The sequence below is a fragment of the Phascolarctos cinereus genome, unplaced genomic scaffold (assembly GCF_003287225.1).
Source record: "Phascolarctos cinereus isolate Bilbo 61053 unplaced genomic scaffold, phaCin_HiC Scaffold_3;HRSCAF=262, whole genome shotgun sequence".
NCBI classification, from domain to species: Eukaryota; Metazoa; Chordata; class Mammalia; order Diprotodontia; family Phascolarctidae; genus Phascolarctos; species Phascolarctos cinereus.
The window spans coordinates 9,726,863-9,744,904 of NW_027555736.1; the positions used below are offsets into that span (position 1 = coordinate 9,726,863).

The following is an 18,042-nucleotide window of genomic DNA, read 5'->3' on the forward strand; positions in this document are numbered from 1 at the left end:
GTGCTTCTGAGCGCCTGGGACAGTTGTTCCTGAGTCCAAACCCATGGACCTCAGGGCTGCGGATGATGATGGCTCAGGGTGAGATTTGTCCCTTGCTGCAGACAAAGGAGGCTACGTTGCCTCCAACTTGCCACTCCCTTTGGGCCACTAATTTCTAATATTTAAATTTTTTTTGCATGGATAGTCACGAGGGTCAATGGTCTAATGTTCTCATTTGTCTCTGAGGAGGCACAGATGAGCAAGTTGAAAACTTTCTGAGCCCTGGGATACGACTAATTCTGAGGAGGTGATCTGATCACTACCCTCCAGCCAGAGCTTGGCTGGCTCCTGACTCGTCCTGGTTCCGTGACAGCCACAGTCTCTGGGGGTTCCTGCTCAATCCCCACATCCATCCCCGACCTTCTTACACGTAGTTCACAGCTTCCGGCTCACTCCTGGTCTGTCCCGGAAGGCTTTTTTGCTCTGTGCTCCTGGGCCCCAGGTTTCCCGGTTTGACCCCTTCCCTAGTGTCCACAGGCTTCTGGCTGTGGCTACAGAAAAGGATCTTACTAGATTTCTCCTTGGATTATTGATCGTTATTGAGTGGTGCTCTTTTTTTTGATTCTTGCTGAAATAGTCGTAAGAGAGGTGGGCTGACCTGCTCACGTCCACCCTGGAAGATGTAGGTAGAATAAACAAGATGTAGTGGAGGTGAGCAGGGAGAGTACTGCAGGCGTGGGAAAAGCTGCCCAGAGCAGGGAGACGGGAGCTTCTTGTCCAAGGGAGAGCGAGGAGGCCAGTGTCCCTGGATCAAAGGGTGTGTGGAGGTGAGCGAGGTGGGAGGGCAGGTTATGTGGGGCTTTGGAAGCCAGACAGGATTTTCTGTTTGGTCCCGGAGATGAGAAAGAGTCTGGAAGTGATTAAGGAAGTGCCGCGATTAAAGCTGCCTTTTAGGAAGATCCTTCCGCAGCTGAGTGGAAGATGATTGGAGTGAGGAGAGACTCGAGGCAGGCAGAATCCCTCTCCCCCAAGCAGGCTTTACAATAGTCCAGGCAGGAGGTGATGAATCAGGGTGGCAGAGTCAGGGGAGAGAAAGGGGTGTATTAGAGGGGTGTTACAAAGGTACCATCAGCACGATTTGGCAACCTGTGGATATGGGCTGTGAGAGAAGGTGAGGCTTTGAGGATGATGCCAGGCTGTGAGCACGGGGGACTAGGAAGGTGATGATGCCCTTAACAGCAGGGGAAACAAGAAGGGGAGAGTTTGGGGAAAAGATAACAAGGTCAATTTTGGCCACGTTGCGTTGTAGGACGCCTGGAATATCTGGCTCAAGATGTCCAGTCTGCTACTGGAGACACATGAGAGTCACCATAAGTCCTGGGTGCCAGTGAGGTCACCAAGGAGGGAATATTGAGGGAGAATAGGCCAGGGGCAGGTGCTCAAGAAATCCTGCTGATTGATTGACTGGGAGCTGATGAGATCACAGGGGCAGGGGACAGCGCTTGCAGATGGACGACTGGGTCCCTGACAAGCGGCAGATTCTGAGGCACGAGCGAAGGTGGGCGGAAGGGGAGGGGGCCTACGGGCCTTCAAAGGGCAGGTTTCCCTCAGACCGGGTGTGTGTGTGTGCTCACGCCGGGGTAGCACACTTCAGAGAGTGGTGAGAATTATCACATGAGAGCTTGGAGAAAAAAGGGGGGCACCTCCAAGATATAAAGAGTGGGTCCCATCCTCCAGCGCAGGGAGGCTCTTCCAGGAAGGGAAGAAGAGGCTGGGAGAAAGGGCCAGGGGGGCCTTCTGTCTGACAAGTGCCATGTGGGCTGCTGTCTATCTGCCCGGGACATGGCTGCTCTGCTTTCTGGCTGCCCCCTGGCCCGCCCAGCCAGAAAAACTCTTCCACGTTCGGGACCACTCAGACATAGAGGAGTCTGTTCTGCACCAAGCAGAGCCTGTCACTGACCTCCATTCTGCTCAGGTAGGAGAATGCCCTGCCATGGCAGTCCCCCCCACGCACACATATGCACACACTCACACATACACATGCCCACATGCATACACACATGCCTACATTCACACACATACCTGTGCACACACACGTACACACACACACACCCTCACTCAAGGACTGTGGAAATGCTGCTTTCCGTTCAGGACCCTGGACATGAGAACTTTGCCCTCCACAAGCTCTGTGATCCACTCCTCCCAATGACAGGCAGGCACAAACCATCCATGCTGTTTCATCCAGCCATCAGTCAGGCCACAAGTGTTTATCAGGCACATCCAGTGTACCAAGAACGGAGATGTTTTGTTCCTTCGCTTTCTAGGGACAACATGCCCACCGTGATGGAGCTGTTCTCTGGAGTGTTCAGATTTGTTTTCCTTTTGATTTAAGAGCAAAAAAAGCCCAAAACCTTGCTGTCAATAACTGCCCTGGGATTTAGGGAGTAGAGGCACTGACAAAATCAGCCAGACAAGGGGAGAGTGGACGGATCATGGTTGGCATCTGCAGAGGGAGGGAGTGCCTACAGCAGGGAGACCCCGGGTCCACCACGTGTCGAGGGTTTCACACTCTTTTGGTACAAGAGGCGGCAACAACCTTCAGCCGGTCCCTACCCCCATCCAGCTTGTGGTTATGACCAGGAAGCAGGCTGAAGCACTTTTCCCTGGCATGGGGTAAAACATGGCGCCACCGTGATCCACTCCATCCACCTGAAACATTGCTATCTCTTGACTTTGATTCCATTCTCACTGTGGTCACCGTATGTGTTGTTCTTTTGGCTCTGCCTTCTTTGCTCTGAGTCATTTGGACCAGAGGACACTAGGATCCTGGAGCTGAAGCAGGGAGGGGCCCCAGGGACCATTCGGTCCAATGCCCTCATTTTACAGATGAGGAAACGGAGGCCCTCGGAGAGAAGGGGACATATCCAAGGTCACACAGGGAGTAAATGTCACTGGTGGGATTTGAACCCAGGACTTCTGAATCTAAAGCCAGGGCTCTTTGATCACATTTCTCTGAATTATTCACATTGGAAGTAATTCTATTAAGTGGACGTGCTGTCATGCGGTCAGCCATTCCTCCACTGATGGGCACCTGCTTGGTTTCCTCTTCCTTGTGATTGCTGCTGTAAACATGTGGTACAACAAATCTTTCCTCAGAGCCATCTCTATGGTGGGATCTCTGAACTCATGGGCATGACCGCTTCAACGCTTTTCTTGCATAATTACAATGTTCTTAATTTGTTTTGTTTTGTTTAACTTTGAACTTAATAAATATAAACATTTCAAGGTACAAAGAACAGGAAGGTGGATGGTAGAGAAACTGTGAACTTATATTGTGTTCTGTTTTTTTAGAAGATACTATATTTACACACAAGTCCACCTGCCTATGACACTCCCTGGATGTGTGACCCTGGGCAAGGTTAACCCCTATGCCTCAGTTTCCTTGTCTGTAAAGGCTCAGATGAGATATCTGCAAAGTGCTCCTGCACATTTTAAAGCTGTCTGCAAAGGCTAGTTATGATGTGTATGTATACACATACATGTACCCATGTGCATGTGTGCATAGGCATATACACGTATGTGTGTCTATGTACATGTGTGTGCACATGCACCTAGTAGACTACCAAGTCTCCCCTATTAGAATGGGACCTACCTGATGTCAGGGGCTGCTTTTGCATGTGCCCCCAGCCCCTCCACAGAAGAGCCCCCTTGTTTGGTGTCCTTGTTCATTGCCATGAGTGTCCTCTGGGTCTGCTCCCATTATGCTGTGGGGACTGGTGCAGCCTAGACCGTCCATCTCTTAGGTCATCCTTCATTCTTCTCACATGATCGCCCCAGTTCCCTTTTGGGCAACTGAGTCTTTGTTTAAATCGACTCATGAGCCAGTACACATTAGCTCTTCACCGCTTACAAAGCACTGTCCTCACACCAACTCAGTGAGGCAGTTAGTGGAAATAGGAACATCCACACTTTAAATAAATGTGAGAGGGGCAGCTAGGTGGCGCAGTGAATACAGCACTAGCCCTGGAGTCAGGAGGACCTGAGTTCAAATGCGGCGTCAGACCAGACACTTGACACTTACTAGCTGTGAGACTCTGGGCAAGCCACTTAACCCCAATTGCCGAGAGAGAGAGAGAGAGAGAGAGAGAGAGAGGAGAGAGAGAGAGAGAGAGAGAGAGAGAGAGAGAGAGAGAGAGAGAGAGAGAAAGAAAGTAAGAAAGAAAGAAAGAAAGAAAGAAAGAAAGAAAGAAAGAAAGAAAGAAAGAAAGAAAGAAAGAAAGAAAGAAAGAAAGAAAGAAAGAAAGAAAGAAAGAAAGAAAGAAAGAGGCTAGGTTTGGAGTCAAATCCCAACTCTGTCACTCAGTGCATAAACAATCTTGGCCACGCTGCCTCATCTCTCTTAACCTTGGTTTCTTCATCTGTAAAATGAGGTGGTTGGAATACTTGCAGTCCCTTCTACCTCCAGTCTGTCTTCCCATCCTCAGCTGTCTAATAACTGGAGCTACCCAAAAGAAGACTAGTCTGCTTTGTAAGGTAGGGGGTTCCCCATCATTAGAGGTCTTCAAACAGAGATGGTAATATCACCAGCCAGGAATGTTGTAGACATGGTGTATGACTGATATGGAAGCTTTGAGGTCCTTCCCAGCTCTGCTGTTTTGTGGCATTTTAAACTATAGCAAGAACAACTCCTATATTAGCTTCTAGGAAGCAAGCAAGAAAGGAAAGGATTGTACAGAGGAAGGAAGGGAGGGAGGAAAGAAGAAAGGAGGGAGAGATGGAAGAAAAGGAAGAAAGAGAAAGAGGAGGGAAGGAGAAAAAAAGGAAGGAAGGAAGGAAGGAAGGAAGGAAGGAAGGAAAGAGGGGGAAGGGGAGGAAAGGAGGAAGGAAGAAGGAAAAGAGAAGGAAGGAGGAAAGAGAAGGAAGGAGGAAAAGGAAGAAAGGGAGGGAAGGAGGGAGGGAAGGATGACAAAAGGAAAAGAGAAAGGAGACAGGAAAAGGAAAGAGAGGGAAGGCAGGAGGAAGAGGGAAAAGAGAGGGAAGGTGAGAGGAAAGAAAGCAAGGAAAGAAGGAGGGAAGGAAGAAGGGAAAGAGGGAGGAAAAGGAAGGGAGGGGAGGAAGGAGGGAAGAAGGGAGGGAGGGAAGGATGGAAGGAAAGAGGGAGGGAGGAAGGGAGGAAGATGGAAAAGGAGAGAGACAGAAGAAAAAGAAGGAAAGAGGGATGGAGGAAGAAAAGGAAAAGAAAGATAAAGAGGAAAAGAAGGAAAAGGAAGGGAAGAAGGAAGATAAGAGGGAGGGAGGGAGGGAGGAAAGGAGGAAGGAAGAAGGAAAAGAGGGAAGGAAGAAGGGAGGAAAAGGGAGGGAGGAAGGAGGGAGGGAAGGAAAGGAGAGCGGAAAGAAGAAACAGAGGGAAGGGAAAGAAGGAAGAAGGGCAATAGGGAGGGAAGGAAGAAGCCAAAGTCTTTTCTAAATACAAATATTTGCTCTTGTGCTAAGTGACCATCAATACTGTAACCTAACTGGGTAAATTGATAGTTCTTACACCTTTCATTTCCTGGTCCTCTGTGGAGATAAAGGCAGGAAGAGTCTTCTCAGGAGGGCTGAACTGAATTCTTAAAGAGTGAGGCTTTTCCAAGTTGAGATGCAGTTCACTGACTTGTAGAGTCCTTATGCAAAAGCCAACAGAACAAGATGAGTCTGTCCTGATCTTGGCTCTGAAGCTGTGTCCACATCACTATGTAGAGCAAGCCTCCTCCCCTCTCCGAGGTCTCACTCTGCCCATCTGTAAAATGGGGCTAACTGAGATGGCTGGACCTTCCAACACGAGCACCAGCACCAGCATATTAGGCAGGATCCTTCCTCTCTCTAAGATATTCACCAAAGGAGGCAGGCTGGCAGAGTCAGGAATGACTTGCACTTAACAATTATATGTCCTGCAAAAGAGGTCCATCCAATAAACCTGTATTAAGCACCTTCTCTGTATAGAATACTGTGCCAGGGATAAGACAACAAACAAACAAACAAAAAAAAAACCCTCCTTCCTCCCTGACTCAACAGGCTTATATACAACTGAATGAATAAAAAACATGGATTATTAATAGAAACTTACAATGTGCCAGCCACTTGACAGACGCTGACCATGTGCACAATTAAATGAATATGAGGAGTAATGTAGAGTGAGTCAAACCTTGAAGCAAAAAAAAGGATTCTGAGGGTCCTTGGTCCCTAGGAGGCTCTTAATAAATGCTTGCTGATGGACTGAGAGGTAAAGAAGGCATATACTTCAGGCATGTGGAATGGAGTCACTTATGCGAATGGTCCAAGGCAGGAGATGGGATGTTGAGTTAGTTCAGTGTAGAGAGGCTGGAGAGGTGGATGGGAGCCAGACCGTGGTGGACCTTGAAGGCCAGGCTAAGCGTCCTCCATGGCCTCCTCATAGACTCAGTTCAAATCGTCCCTTGTGCAGGAGGCTTTTCCTGCCCTGCCCCTCTGCCCAAGCTGCTCAAGCCTTTCCCTCCAAAGATAGCTTAAATCCCTTTTCTGGGGGTTTTCCATATACCTATATCTGCACGTGTCTTCTCGATAGAACAGAAGCCCCTTGAAGGCAGGGGCTGGACACACAGCAGGCACCTACTAACTGCCTGCTCACCTACTCGGTTGAGGAGCCCACAGACCCATGTTTTTAATTGTGTAAAGATGCCAAGCTGACACAAGGTGCTGGAGTCATATTTTTATTTTTTATTTCAGTTGTTCTTAGCCAAATATGGCTGGACAGAAGGGTCCAGTGGGGGAACGGCCTCCTCCTCGGATGTTTTGGGGCCCAGCACTGATGACAAACCTCCTGCGGGGCTCAGAGATCTCCCCAGCGTACAGGAGGCGACTTCCATGCCAAGGCAAAGAGGGAAACTCCTGGCCGGACTCATTGGAGACCCAGGCCTCGTAAAGGCCATCGCAAAGTTCCAGTCCTTTAGCCAGTTACCGGTGACTGGACAGCTGGATGAAGCCACCCTGGCGGCCATGAACCAACCCCGCTGCGGCATGCCTGACCGCCAGCCCATGCCGAAGGTGGACCTGCCGCCGCCGACTTCGGGCACAGGCTTGACTCGAAGAGACGGGGCGCTTCTGAACATCACGCCCAGGGGAGGAAGCACAGGCCCGGGTGCTAAAGCGCGTAAGAAACGATTCCTGCGACTGCTGTCGCCGCCGCCCAGGCGGCAAGAGCAGGAGCCGAGCCCCGTCCGTGCCCCGGGACAGAGAGCTTTCAGCAGGAGGCTGCTGAGATGGAGGCTGGTCGGGGAGGGCTACAGCAGCCAGCTGTCCATCGAAGAGCAGAGGTTCATCTTCAGGTTGGCGTTTCGGATGTGGAGCGAGGTGACTCCGCTCACATTCAAAGAGGACCGCCTTTCTCCCGCAGCCCTCATCGATATCAGGCTGGGATTTGGAAGGGGTGAGTCGACGGTCCGCCAGTCGGTCAGCAAACACTGACCAGCTCTGGCTGTGTCCCAAACCTATCTCTGTCCTGCGTTTCTTACCTCGGCAAATCATTCAGATCTCCCTTGCCTCAGGTTCGTCATCTATAAAATGTGGTGGGTTGTACCAGATGGGTCTCTGAGGACCCTTTCAGGTTGAGCTCTGAGATCCATAGAGCCAGATCTACGGTCCTGGCCTCAGTCTCTTCATCTGTACAAAGTGGGGGTTCCAGCGTGAGCTCGCTACTCCTATTCTTTTAAATATGTGGCCCGCTTTTTATCAGCTCCCCCCACACACGGTGCTTCATCTGAGCCGTCTCCACTTTCACCAGGACGACACCTGGGCTGCAGACGGGCATTTGATGGGAGCGGCCAGGAGTTTGCCCATGCCTGGAACTTCGGGGACATTCACTTTGACGATGATGAGCACTTCACATCCCCCCCAAGTGACAACGGGATCAGTCTGCTCAAAGTAAGAGATCCGCACTGGGGCCGAGGAGCCTGATTAGGTTTATAATTTCTTCTGAGAAACTTAAGCCGATAAATCCCCCCAAAATCCCTATTCCCTCTCCCTTTAATACATAAGAGTTTTGTTAAACACAGCAAACCATTATAACTGAAGCAGTCCAACGCTTATCGATTGGCTGTCACCTGAAAGGCCTAAGAAGAATGTACTGAAGGCATCTGTGTTCCACTCCTAGGTAGCAGTTCATGAAATTGGCCACGTCCTAGGCTTGCCTCACCTGGACAGGACGGGATCAATAATGCAGCCGAATTATATTCCCCAGGAGACTGGGTTTGAATTGGATTGGGCAGACAGGAAAGCAATACAAAAACTGTACGGTAAGAACATGCCCTAGGGAAACACGTCCCGCGGAGCGCGTGGCATTTCATGTGTAAGCAGGGCTCCACCCACCCAGGAGACGCTACCTAGAGAGTCCTGGGCTGGTACTGCCACCAGGGACGTGTGTCCTGAGGCACGGGGCGGGGCGTGGAGGAGGCCGCCAGCGTGGCTGGGGGCTCTGGGCGGGGCTCCTCAGCTGGGCCTGCGCCCTTGCTGCTGCGTCTCTCCGAGATGCTGAGCCCAAGCCCTCATTCTTTAGAGGAACCGAGGTCGGGCAGGGCGTTCTGCGTTCGATCCCCGTCCTCTGACTCTTTCCTTGAGTCCTCTTCCACGGAGCAATGTAGAGTCCGCCGTGTTGGAGGTGGAAAGCTCTGACTTGGATGAAATGACTTTCTCGTCGTCCAGAAAACTTGTGTGGATGGGAGGCAGGATTTGAACGCAGGTCTCCTGATTCCAAGGCCAGGGTTCTTTCCCGCCGCACCACTGCTCCCGCCCTATTTTGACAGTTTCGGTTTACAGTTGCTCTTGCCCCCACTCCTGGGGGTTCCACTTCCGTGACCCTGACTCTGAACTTCCTTCAGCCAGTCACACTCTCCTCCTATCCCTTTACTCCCTACTGTTTACTCCTCCCAAATCTATTCTTTGTCCTCGCGGCCATTCTCCCCATCCCTCAGCCTTTCCCCAGGCGTCTCCCCTGCTCTGGCTACACTTCTGCCTTCCCTATCTCAGCTCCTCAGGGAAGCCGTGCGACGTGCCACGATCCTTTCCTCTCAGCCCCCCCACCGCCCTTCTCCCTTAACTGCTCGCCCCTTACCAAACCCCAGTCCTGGGTCGCTCCCACCCCTCGCGCCCTCTGCTCTACTCACGATGCTGAATGGGGCTGGAGGCAACCACACGACTGAGAGATGTTATCAGTCCACTGGGGCCGTCCCTATAGCAGGGACATCTTGTACTTCTCGCTAACTGATAGTCCAGCCTATTGTCCACAATAGCTATTCTGTCTCTTCTCTCTCTCTGTCCAAGCCCCCAGCATCCTCTCCCGGCTCCTCCCTCCCCCCACTCTCACCTAAAGACTGCGCTTCCTAATTTACCCAAAACAAAACAAAATCGAGGCCTTTCACCTTTCTGCGCCTCTTACGAAGCCTGAGCACTGGCCCCTTCCTCTGTCTCTCCTGAAGAGGGGGCCCTTCTGCTCGAGGCCGGCCCCTCTGTGACCGCTTGGTCCCATTCTCCCCCCCTTTTTTTCCTTTCTAAAACCACAAGCATTGATTTCGTCTCCCTTCCCCTCCTCCCTCCATTGAACCGCCAAGATAAAAAGCTTACCTAACAACACGATCAGACAATCGGCGCAAGCCCCTTCCTTGTCTACGGCCGTGATTCCGCGCCCTGTGTCAGCAAGCCGGCCGCGTGCTTTTCCTCCGCGCTCTGGGATCCCGCTCAGTCTATCCATCGATCTTTCGCGTTGCGGCCAGCGTATGAATTACTCTGACGCCGCTTCACTCTGCATCAGCCCGCACACGTCTTCCTGGTTTCCCCTGAAACCATCCCTTTCATCCATCACTTCTTGCGGTACAGGAATATTCCCTCGCCTCCATCCATCGTCATCTGCTCAGCCATCCCTCAACCGATGGACGCCCCCTTTCGTGTTCAGTTCTTCGTCGTAGCAAAAAGTGCTGCTGTCGATAATTGGGGAAGTCTTGGGACGGTCTCTTTTTCCTCCTTCTCTGATCTCCTCAAGGGACAGACCTAGCGGCGGTGCAGGGTTAAAGGGTTTCTTCAAACACTTTAGTAGCTTTGGGGACATCGTTCCGAACTGCTCTCCAGAATGACTGGACCAGCTCATATCTCTGCTGATGAGGGTGAGTGGGCCTTTCTCCTGGCAGTCCCTCTAACGTTGGTCTTTTCCTTCCTCGTTCAACTTTGCCTGGCTAACGGGTGTGAGCTGGCACGTCAGAGTCGTCTTAATGTGCATTTCTCTAATTAGTGGGTTGGCACTTTTTAAAAAGACAGATGTTCATAGCTTGGATTTCTTCCCTTGAAAATTGCCTGTTTCTCTGGAAAAAAAAGGAAATGAGGATGACAGCCAAAATGTAGAGAGAACATTAAGGAGAAATCTGGGAAGTGGATTCAATTACTGTCTCTAATGACTCAGATTATCTATAGCCATCGTCCATCTATCTGTCTACCTATCCATCATCTATCATCTATGTCTTCTGTCATCTATCCTATCTCTCCACCTACCCTCTCTCTACTTGTCTATCAATCCTACTTATCTGCCTCTCTTTCTTTCTCTTTGCCTCTCTCTCTCTCCCTCCCCACTCTCTCTATATGTATATATAATCTCTCAATCTATCATCTATCATCTATCATCTATCTAATCTATCTAATCTATCTAATCCATCTCTACCTATCCATCACCTATCATCTATTTATCTACCTATCCATCATCTATCATCTATGTCTATCTATGTATCCATAGTCTATTATCTATGTCTATCTATGTATCCATCATCTATCAATGTCTATCTACCTATCCATCATCTATCAATGTCTGTCTACCTATCCATCATCCATCATCTCTCTCTCTCCTTCCACCCACCCTGGCCTATCTCCCCCCTCCATCAGTAACTGCCCATTGGATGTTTCAAATTGGATATCCCATCGGCATCTCCAACTCAAGATGTCCAAGCCCGAGCTCACTAACGTCTCCCTCAGGTTTGCATCCCCAGGGGTCATGCTCAATTCCTCACTCTCTCTGGCTCCACATAACCTAGTTAATCGGCAGACATGGCTGCTGCCATTTCCCAGTCCCCACGTCTGCCATCTCATGTCTACACCCCACCCCCTCCCACAGCCCTTGACCATGTCTCACCTGGACTACAGTGAATATCCTCCTGTCTCCTTGTCTTAGGTCTCTGCTCATCAATCATGGTTTATCTGACATGTAGCTACCAAGTAACTTTCCTAAAATGATTGTCACCCCATAACACAGTCAACTCTAAGGGTTCCCTGCTGACTCCAGGAAAAAATACAAACTCCTTCCAGCCTGGCATTCAGAGAACCTCGTAGTTTTCTCTCTTGTCCACTGCTGCTCTCCGTGCATGTGAAGATCAGCCATGCTTCCTTCCATCTCCCATGTTCATGCTGACATACTCATCACCTTCCACCCAGGGTTTTCTGATGCCTCTAATTGCAAGGGCACTCTTTCCCGCAGCTACCTTGTATTCATTTTGTAGATTATCAGTAGGCTTTTAAAGCCCTTCACAACTGGAGCCCAGTCTAGATGGTGCTGTGGATGGAGTGCTGGGCCTGGAGTCAGAAAGGTACAAGTTCAAATGTGACCTCAGACACTTACTAGCTGTGTGACCCTGGGCAAGTCATTTAACTGTTGTCTGCCTCAGTTTCCTCAACTAAAAAATAGGGATCTTAATAGCACCTACCTCCCAGGGCTGTTGGATCAAATGAGATATTTATAAAGCACTTAGCACAGTGCCTGGCACACAGTAGGTGCTTATATGTGCTTGTTCTCCCTCCCCCACCTCCATACAAACTGGCCTCCTCTTAGCTTCTTAGCTGGGACACACTTCATCCCCTATTTCTGGGCCTTGACACTGGCTGCCTCACCCCTGCCTTACATCCCTGCTCTCTGCAGGACAGAGTTTGAGGACCACCTTCTGCATGAAGACATTCCTGATGCCAACTGCTAGTGCCTTCTCTCCCAAAGCATCTTGTGCCTGTTGGGATTCATTTACTTTATGTTGTAGATAGACAGATGGACGGACGGATGGATGGATGAATGGACAGATAGATAGACAGATTAGATAGATAAATAGATAGATACATAGATACATACATACATACATAGATACATAGATACATAGATGATAGATACATAGATGATAGATGGGATAGATGGAAGGATGGATGTATGGATGGATAGATACATAGATGGGATGGATGGATGGATAGATAAAAGAGGAAGAATAGAGATATAGATGGAGAGAAATAATAAAGATGGATGGATAGAGATATAAGCAGAGAGACAGATGAAGAGACAATATAGAGAGTGGGATGGAGATAAGAAAGAGACATAATCAATACAGGGATGGATAGATGGATAGAAGGATAGATGGATAGAGAGAGATAATAGACAGGGATGGATTGAGGGAAAGCTAGATGCATAAATGTTGGAAAGGGATGGATGGGTGGACAGAGATATAGATGGAGAGATAGATGATTAGAGGCAATAGAGAGAGCGATAGATGGAGATAGATGGATAGAGAAAATAGGTAGATGGATGGATAGATGGATAGATGGATGGATGGGTATACTTCCTTGTTCCTCTATTAGAACACAATGTCCTTGTGAGTAAACACTGTTTCATTCTCTGTAAACATATCCACAATGCCTATGAGGTGCTTGGCATGTGGCAGCTGGTAGATATTGATTATGAACATACCTGTCTAGGTACATGTGTTCTTCCAACAGACAGTTCTTGCAGGGAGGGACTCTCCCTCTTGCCTTTGTATCCCCAGTGCTGAACCTGGTGCCCCTCCACACACGTTTGACAAATTCTTGTGGATTATTCTGCATCAGGGTCATGTGAAGGACCATTTGACACCGCCTTTGACTGGATCCGCAAAGAGAGAACACGCCACGGGGAGCTGGTCGTGAGCTTTAGCACGTATTTTTTCCGCAGTGGCTGGTACTGGCTTTACGAGAACCGCCACAATAGGACCCGCTATGGGGATCCAATCCTCACCCCCATTGGATGGCACGGAATTCCCTCACGTGACATCGATGCTTATGTCCACGTGTGGACGTGGAGAAGAGATGAACGTTATTTTTTCAAAGGTGAGTTCCTTGGAGTGGTTCCATTTCTCCCTTATCCAGCAATGTGATTGAGCAGGTTTTCATGGACTGTGTTCTCTGTGCACAGCCCCACCAACCTTGGGAGAAGCCCATCCTGAAAGCACATGCTAGAGACAGTGGAGCCCTCCTCCCCACCATGGCAGCCACTGTAGATCAATGGTGGACTTAGAAAAGAAAAACCAACTAAGCTAATCTGATCTTATCAATAATTCCAAAAACCTGATTCCATTAGCTTCTCAGTCTTGATGACAGAGCTTGGGATGTCTTCTATCTGTCTCCTCGGCTCCTGTCACAGCTCCTGGCATGTGGTGGGGGTGGGGGCATGAGCCTCTGTCCTGGTCAGAGCACCTCTGGGGTCTTATGGTCAGATTGGGGGCCACCTTCCAGATAGGGCACTGACAGTCTGGAGTATGTCCGTGTCCACAGAAAGCAAGCAAGGTGAAGAGAGGGCCTCAAGGGAGCGCTCCTTGTACAGCCGCCATGCCTCGCACACAATAGGCTCTTCATAAATATTAGAGACTTTGGAAGAATTGGGAGTGCTTAAGGAAGGGTTGGTGCCCGGAGGGGCACGTTACAGCTGCCCTCTGTCTGTCTGAAGGGCTGCTATGGCTTGTTCTTCTGGGCCCTGGGGGCAGTGGCTGACTTCGGCTGCACCCAAAGGCCTTCCTCACCAGGAGAGGCCGTCCAGAAGACAGGGGATCCCAGATGGCCTGGGCTGCCTGAAAGGGAGTGAGCTCTCCTTCAGTGGCCCCTCTTGGGATGATTCCTTTTCAAAAACAGGCTGGACCAGGTCAGTACTGGAACTCTACAAGCATTGACCAATGGAGATGGGCCACATGAAACCATAAATAACAACGTACAGCAGTGGCATGTAAGCTCCCTGAGGGCAGGCCTCACTCACTTTTTGTCTCTGAACCCCCAGTACCAAGCACCATGCCTGGCACACAGCAGGTGCTCAATACATGCTTTTTGGTTGAAAGTGCAAAAATAAGAAAAACAGGTCAGCTCTATTAGGAGCTCAAAGCAGAGAGAGAGCAATACATTTAAGTGAAGTCTGGGAAGGCCTCAAAGGACAAAGGCAAAGGGAAAGGGAGGGGACTCTGGGCTAGGGTAAGTGAGGTGGGAAACAAGCCTTGAGGCCGCCATGTTTGTGGGACAGAGCCAGCCAGGAGCATGAGATTGGGTTGGGGGGAAGGAAGGGGGTCAGTGAGAGACCACAACATGCAAGAATTAATTAGGCACTGTGCTGGGCACCGGGGAAGACACAAACTTCATTTCAGACCCAGCCCCTACGTCTCCTACTTCTAGAAGCCAGTTCTTTTTCTTTCAGGCAATGGGGTTAAGTGACTTGCCCAGGGTCACACAGCTAGTGAGTGTTATGTGTCCGAGGCCGGATTTGAACTTGGGTCCTCCTGACACCAGGGCCGGTGCTCCATCTACTGCGCCACCTAGCTGAGTTCTCTCTTGCTGGGCCTAAGACCACAGTGGTTCTGGGCAGCCATGCTTCCAGCTTTCAGAGGAAGAGCACGGCAGATTCCACCACATTCTCTGCTAACACCTAGGAAGACCATAGCCTTCCCCTGGCAGGGCCCAGAAAGGGGCTGGGGTGGGGAAGGCTTCCTTCTCTGGTCGCTGACACAGAACTTCAATGATCCTTCCTACAAGTTGTGCCAGAAATCGAAGCTGATCTTGTTTTACAAGGTGGAGATTCCGTTCTGGTCCCTTTCTCAGCACTAAGAGACACTTGCTCCACTCCAGGCTCCGGAGCTCCCCTGGTCTCCGAGCTCAGACCACAACGTCCCCCAGGAGGTCGGCCTCCCATCCATGCCCCCACACACACCCTGAGACACCGCAGTTACCACGCGGAAGATGTGTACCCAAAGGAACCAGAAAGGTGGTCTGGTCTGTCCCACACGGGGGGCCTGAGGCCCGGGGATGGCAGGGCCGTGGCTCTCTCTGCTCACCTGGAATGGCCCACAGTTAGGAGCCGGGGAGGACCCCCACAAGGAGAAGGGGGGTCACAAACACAAAAAGTGGGACTTCTGCTGTTGCCCCAAATGAAAATCTATTTACTGACTCAAAAATCTCCCTCCCCTTTCACCTAAGCAGAAATCAGCACACAGATGATATCATAGCCTCGGCACTGGGGTTTTTACATTTCCAAGTCTCCCATGGCTTGAAGCGAATCTTTCAGTGTTAAAAATCCCTCAAGTACAACCATTTACACTGCATCTCTTGGGGAATCTTAACTATGGAGTGTGCCTCTCGTGGGGGGCCGCTCCAATGCAGTCCCCTTTTAGAGTCGGGCTTGATAAACCTCTTAATCTGCTTGGAACACTTAGCGTAAGCTTAATTAGGAATGGGTGCTTACGGGGCACTGGGTGGCACAGTGGACAGAGCACCAGCCCTGGAGTCAGGAGGACCTGAGTTCAAATCTGGCCTCAGGCACATACCACTCACTAGCTGGGTGACTCTGCAAAAGTCACTTAACTCCAACTGTCTCACCAAAAAAAAGGGTACTTGAGTAGCCCCACCTCCAAGTGGTCATTCCTTTTTACCCAATTGTTCTCAGCACTGTACCTTCCCCTTCACACGTAGTCAACTCTTTGCTCGTTGATGAATTTAAGACACTTTTGTAGAATGGTTTGTGAGCAGTGCTGAATCGTTGGGAGATCTAGGCCATGGCCTGGCGTTCTGCTGAGACCAGTGGGCATGGGAAGGTCATTTCACCTCGGTCTGCCTGTTTCTTATCTATGAAATGGGGACAATAACAGCACCTGCCTTCCTGGATTGTTGTGAGGATGGCATGAGACAGTAATCATGAATGTTTGGCATGGTGCCTGGCACACATCAGGCACTGCATAAATGTTCTCCATTATTAAAAAGATTCTACAAACACCACTCTCATTTAACCTAATCTCAAATCCTTGCATGTGTCTAGACCTCACAGCGAATAGGAAAGTGTGAGATGACAGATCCCATGCAGGTCCCTCGACCTTCCAGCCAGAAGCAGCAGGCTTGGGAATTATCCCCACTGGTCTAAACTCCTGATCACAGAGGCCTTTGAAGGGAAATCCCACGTAGGACTGGAACCCAGCTCTCGCATCACTGGTATTTCCACGGCACCGGATATGCCAGAATAAAATAACGTTGAAGGCTGATTCAGACAGACAGAGTAGACATTAAAGCAATGGCAAAAACAAGAATGATGAGGATGCGTGGGAAACCGGCACTCCGCAAAGCTGGGAATAATCCTGTCCCGGTGCCTGGGCACTCACCGTCCAAGGGCTTGAACAGGCGCTGCATTGGAACGCTTCTTACTCTGCTCCTCTGCCGGCTTATCAGGGAATCACTACTGGCGGTATGATGGCGACCATGACCGAGCCTACCCAGAAGATGAACGAGGGAGGACCTATCCCCAGCTCATCTCGGATGGCTTTCCCGGCATCCCGAGCCCCCTGGACACGGCCTTCTACGACCGGAGGACCCAGCTCATTTATTTCTTCCAAGAGTCTTTGGTAAGTGGAAGGCCTCCTCTTGGGCGGTGTTGCCAAAGCCACCTGCATCTTGGGTGCGTGAGACGATGGGGTCTGGCCTCACATTTCTGTGCTCTGCAGGTGTTTGCGTTTGATGTGGACAGACGCCAAGTGGACAATTCTTATCCAAAGAGGATGGTTGACGCTTTCCCGCCAGTAGCTCCCTCAAGCCATCCTTTCAGGGACATAGACTCGGCCTACTTCTCCTATGCACACAGCGCCATTTTTTTTTTCAAAGGGAATGCATACTGGAGAGTGGTGAATGACAAAGACCGCCAGCAGAATTCCTCACTGGCTTTCAACGCGCTGTTTCCCAAAGAGTACATCTCTCAGAAGTGGTTCGACATTTGTGACGTCCATCCTTCCACATTGAAGATGAAGGAGCAAAATGCAGACAGAAGTGCTGGCTAGGAAACGCTCAGGCAGAGACGAAAAGGGGGGAGCTGGTAAGAGCATCCCTGAGGGTCCACCAGGGTGGGGCCCAGGCATCTTGCCCAGACATGCACCCAAAGGGAATGGCTTGCGCTGGCAGCTTCTGGGAACAAGGCTGGACCGTGCAAAGGGCAGTGGGAGGGACGAGTCCCTGGGGCAAAGAGAAGGCCCAGGTCACCAAGGGGAAGAGAACGTTAGCTATCAAGGGGAGGGAAACTGGTCTCATCGCGACGCAAATTGCGGACTTGGTGAAAACGTGTACAGCAACAGCTGAGGCTGGCTTCTGTGGCCAGAAGCCACAAGGCCCTACCCAGAACACAAAGGTGACCTTTCGGTGCTTACCTGTCATTTGAACGTTCTTTGAAGTTACAGGAGAACTCTGTAGCATCACAGGGTTTTAGAATCCCAAGAGATCCTGGGGATCTTTAGTCAAAAATCCTTCCTTCCTTTCAGAGAAAGAAACTGCAGGATAGGGCAGACATGGTAGCTGTTGGGATTAGAATGCAAGAGCCTTCTGATCCCAGATGCCAAAGCCTTCTCAGAACCCCACAGTATTATCACCAACTTCCTTTTCTGAGGAGCTTTCCCAGCTCACTTGAATGCACTAATTCTCCTTTTTTAGGATGGGATGGCAACTTGGAGCAGAAGAGGTTTGGATCTCAAAGCACATTTTGGAAGCTGGCTGGCTGGGTTTTTTCCCATTAACAACCACAACCGGGACATAAAAAAACCATTTCTCATCTGAAAAAAAAGTAGAACTACAGCGCTTGATGTGGAATGACTGATGGAAGACTGTCATTAGAAAGATGGGACATTCAAGGAGTGAAGAATCCCGTTGTGCCAAATTCATACGCATGCATTTGCCCCTTGTAGAGGACATTGTATTGAAAGGGCTTTTCATCAGAAATGTAGC

The 18,042-nt window shown here is 50.1% G+C and overlaps 1 protein-coding gene across 1 annotated transcript; it reads left to right on the forward strand.

Annotated features, from left to right (window-relative positions):
- The first annotated feature begins 1,487 nt into the window (after positions 1 to 1,487).
- Positions 1,488 to 17,244, forward strand: MMP21 (matrix metallopeptidase 21). Its single transcript, XM_078150653.1, has 8 exons — positions 1,488 to 1,537; positions 1,717 to 1,954; positions 6,724 to 7,423; positions 7,778 to 7,917; positions 8,147 to 8,288; positions 12,886 to 13,143; positions 16,507 to 16,679; positions 16,779 to 17,244. The coding sequence occupies exons 1-8, from the start codon at positions 1,488 to 1,490 to the stop codon at positions 17,106 to 17,108; spliced, it is 2,031 nt and encodes a 676-aa protein (XP_078006779.1). The 3' UTR covers positions 17,109 to 17,244.
- Positions 17,245 to 18,042: the final 798 nt, after the last annotated feature.